Source organism: Hyposmocoma kahamanoa, unplaced genomic scaffold (assembly GCF_003589595.1).
Source record: "Hyposmocoma kahamanoa isolate Upper Pololo Valley unplaced genomic scaffold, ASM358959v1 206, whole genome shotgun sequence".
Taxonomy (NCBI): Eukaryota; Metazoa; Arthropoda; class Insecta; order Lepidoptera; family Cosmopterigidae; genus Hyposmocoma; species Hyposmocoma kahamanoa.
The window spans coordinates 1006082-1009852 of NW_020653729.1; the positions used below are offsets into that span (position 1 = coordinate 1006082).

A 3771-nucleotide genomic window follows, 5' to 3' on the forward strand; every position below is an offset into this window, starting at 1 on the left:
GCTATGTGAGAAAGTCGAATAAAAGTCATATTACATATGACTTCCCCATCACTAGACGTGCGCTGCGCGTATTGAAGTGCAGCAGGATATGTGTTATTATGATTCTTTAATTTCACATAGGACCAGAACGCTTTGGGGTTAGAAGTGATATTTTCCTCAACATCCGACATATACTTATCAAACATTGCTTTTTCTAAAATCCTTGCTCGATCTCTTAAAGTGACAAAGGATTGAAAGTCATGCCGGTTACTATATTTTTTATACTTTGATTGATATTTATGCTTTTCTTTTAAAACCTTTATAAGAGGCCTACCAAACCATGGAGGGTATTTTGATGACGAAGTAACTAATTTTAAAGGCACAAATTCAGTTCGAAGGTCATTCAGCACGCCATAGAAAAAAGAGACGGCATCATTCAATGAACCGCGATGCAATTCAAAATTCCAGGCAATCGCATGGAGTTTACAATTAATAGAATCATAATCCCCAGACTGGTAAAAATATTTTATATAGAGCCGCGACTTAAGAGGATGGAGTTGTACAAAGTTTGCAGAAATACATAAAGCAGGATGATATGGATCCTCTGGTACTAAATCTAACATTTTGATTTTGTTATTGTCTAAAAAATTATATTGTGATAAATTACATAAATTAAAAGACTCAAATAAATCCGTCTGAACAGAACCCCTAATACCCCCTGGAACAATAGACCCGTGGGCCATCTCGTCTGCCACCCATATCAAATTGGACATGTTAAAATCTCCAATAATTACAAACTTATCGCAAGGATTATTCAAAACAGTGTCAGAAAGGTGCTCAGAAAATAATGCCAGTTGGTTAGTTATTGAGTTACCTATGTTTTGATTGCAAATATATACAGTACATAAATTGAGTTTGAACGCTACCTTCGGCTTCTGGTGTTGCAACGTAAGAGTTACCCACAAGTCTTCAGCGTTAGAGCACCAATCGCTGCGAACGGCCGCAGTGAGTTCTTTACGTATAGCGATCAAAACTCCATCCACCCAAGGATTGTTGAGTTTTAGCATAATCCCGGTCACGTCTCCAAACCATGTACCTACTGTCAAATAATTCACTATCTTTTAAACCTTCTAATAACAAAGTTTCCGTTAAACATATAATATCAAAAGAGTTCAAGCAAATATTTTTATAGTAATTAGAAGTTTTAGTATGCAAGCCACGTACGTTCTGATAATAAATGTTAATCATTTTTGAAACAAGATGTGTTAAATACTGAATGATATAATGTATAAAGGTAAAATAAATAAATATATGTAGTTAAAATAAAGTGAAAGCGTGAACTCGTTGCAAAAATTAAATAAGTAAGCATCAATGCGCGTAAAATAAAATAAATAATGCGATCGCTATTATCTTGCTTAAAAAACATATTAGCGGGCGTCTTAGCAAACAATCGACACATGTAGGGTAAACAATAGCAGCAAGCGGCGGTGGGGATCGCAACGAGACCGCGCGACAGCGAAACAAAGGTGCACGCACTGACGACGTGATAAGCGAGTTAGTTGGCTGCCAGTGGCTCGCAAATTATAATATGTGTTGTTAATGTATTCAACACAAGTATGTATAAATTTTGAAAGTTGAGACGAAATAGTGAGTGACAAAAGTAGCTTTGAAGCGAGCACGATATAACTCTGACATTTACTAAGCAAAAATAATTCAACAAAAACGACATCAATAAAACAATTTAAAAATAATCTTATTATAAGTAGTAACAATGTTATAGTTACAATTATACTAACTTTTTTAGATCCGCTTCCGACTTTATAGTTATAACGTGCGACGTGGGGCTTTTCCTTGCATAAATTTTGCACCCCTTTACCCAGGTAAATTCAAAATATTTCTCCTTAGCCAATGTCTTCGCTTTATTTAGTAAGAGCTTGTCCTCCAGAGTCAGATGATCGTTAATAAAAATCCTGTTTACCCCGGGAAGTTTCAGGTCCGTTGGAATAATAGTAAAATTCTTAGCTGCAGCCACGAAGTCCTCCTTCTGATACCTGTTATGCACCGACACGATTATAGTTTTATTGACTTTGTCATGTCTCATGGGAATCCGAGCTACGTAGTTTATATTTTCTTTAGGTATAGTACATTTAATGTGATCGCCAAGTTTGGCGAAAATCTGGAACAGGTTTTCTGATTGCGTTACGGGCACTCCTTTTATATCAATATTGTTCATACGAGATCTTCGTTCCCCATCTCGAACTAAGCTTTCCAGCTTGTCCATTCGCTGCTGCAGCATCTTAATCTCATCTCTTGTTTTAAGCAGTATCTGGATTTCTTTTTCGATATCACTTATCCTGTTTGATAATGTAGGGACGGTGGTAGCCGGGGATATTGGAGACGAGTGAAACCAACGAATGCTGTTACAAGACTGAATATTTATTGTATATAATTATCCTAAGTACATTACAGTACTACTAAATAAGTATACTACACTTACTACATCACAATAAGGTGTCCACAGAGTTATGCATGAAATTTATAGATTCCTTCACATCCACAAGCTCCGGTTTCAGATTTTTCAGTTCAGCTAACTCCGCTAGCTCGTAACACTAGCCACCAGCTGCGGAAGTGATGCTGTTAAAGCTGTTAGCCGCTTTAGTTCCGTCATCACATCGTCGAGGTCCACAGTAGATTTAAGTGACTTGGCTTTGCTTGAAGATAGGTGGGGACTCGCTGAATTTTTGCAAGTAGTGCATCTCCAGGTGGCTTTTCGATCACCAAGCTTACGATAGCCCACTTCCGTAATCCCAGCGCAAGGAAAGTCGAGATGACAGAGACACACCGAACATTGGACTCCGTCTCTAAATTCAGCATCACATCGTTTACACTTGAACATTGTTGCTAATACTTTGGGAACTACTGACTTACAAGAGACGACAAAGTGGTGGGGTATATGCGTGTGCACAGTTCGACGTCGATTGACTGACTGTGTTATAAAACATGATCAGAAAAAACGGTAACTAAGATTATGCTACGACTAAGTAATACCCACAAGAGACTAAATATAAAAATGATACAAAATCATGCTCTTAACATCAATAAACAGTACAAATATAGGTAATTCAGAGTAGTGGCAAACAATAAAAAACAAATTGAATCAAAAAACAAAAACAAGACTTACTAAGCATTACTACTACTTTTTTGAAGTGGGGGCACGCTTTCTGCGAATAGCCGCGCTTTCCACTGGTGCTGCCAGCGTGGAGGGGCCTCCAGCAGGATCTTAACGAACCGTGCTAGCCACTGCCGATGTCTCCGGGAATTGTTGGAGCTCCGCAGACGTGTGCATAATGTGCCGCTTACTCCCTTCGCCAAGCATTGTAACGGGCCCCTGATTTGTCCACAATATGTACGAAATGTCCTTTTGTTACGATACGATTAAAATTTTCTCCAAAAGTCTCTGAAGTGTTAAATCCCCTTGGTGGGTGCGAGCCTCCTTTAAGGAGAGCTCACAAGGCCATGCGTTAAAGTCCACCACATCGCCGGAACGACGCGAGTTGGGGACTGCGCACGTTGTCAATGGCATTTCGTGTTGGATTTTTTTATAATACCAAGTGACGGGGCGAACAAGTCGTGTGTCGGGTGGAAAGCGACACGCCTGTCCATAACAGGTACAGCGCCACTTAGAGCTTTAAGTCGTAAAGATCTGAGGGGCACATTTCACTTCGAAACCGGAACACGGTAATGCTGACATTATGTAATGCTTGGCGGCAGAAATAGGTAAGGTGGCAGTAC

At 39.2% G+C, this 3771-nt stretch overlaps 1 protein-coding gene across 1 annotated transcript; it reads right to left on the reverse strand.

The window, feature by feature from the left end:
- Positions 1–1765: 1765 nt before the first annotated feature.
- On the reverse strand, positions 1766–2275 carry LOC113227299. The gene has a single exon (XM_026460187.1). It carries the CDS (start codon positions 2273–2275, stop codon positions 1766–1768), a length of 510 nt encoding a protein of 169 aa, XP_026315972.1.
- Between the last annotated feature and the right edge of the window lie 1496 nt (positions 2276–3771).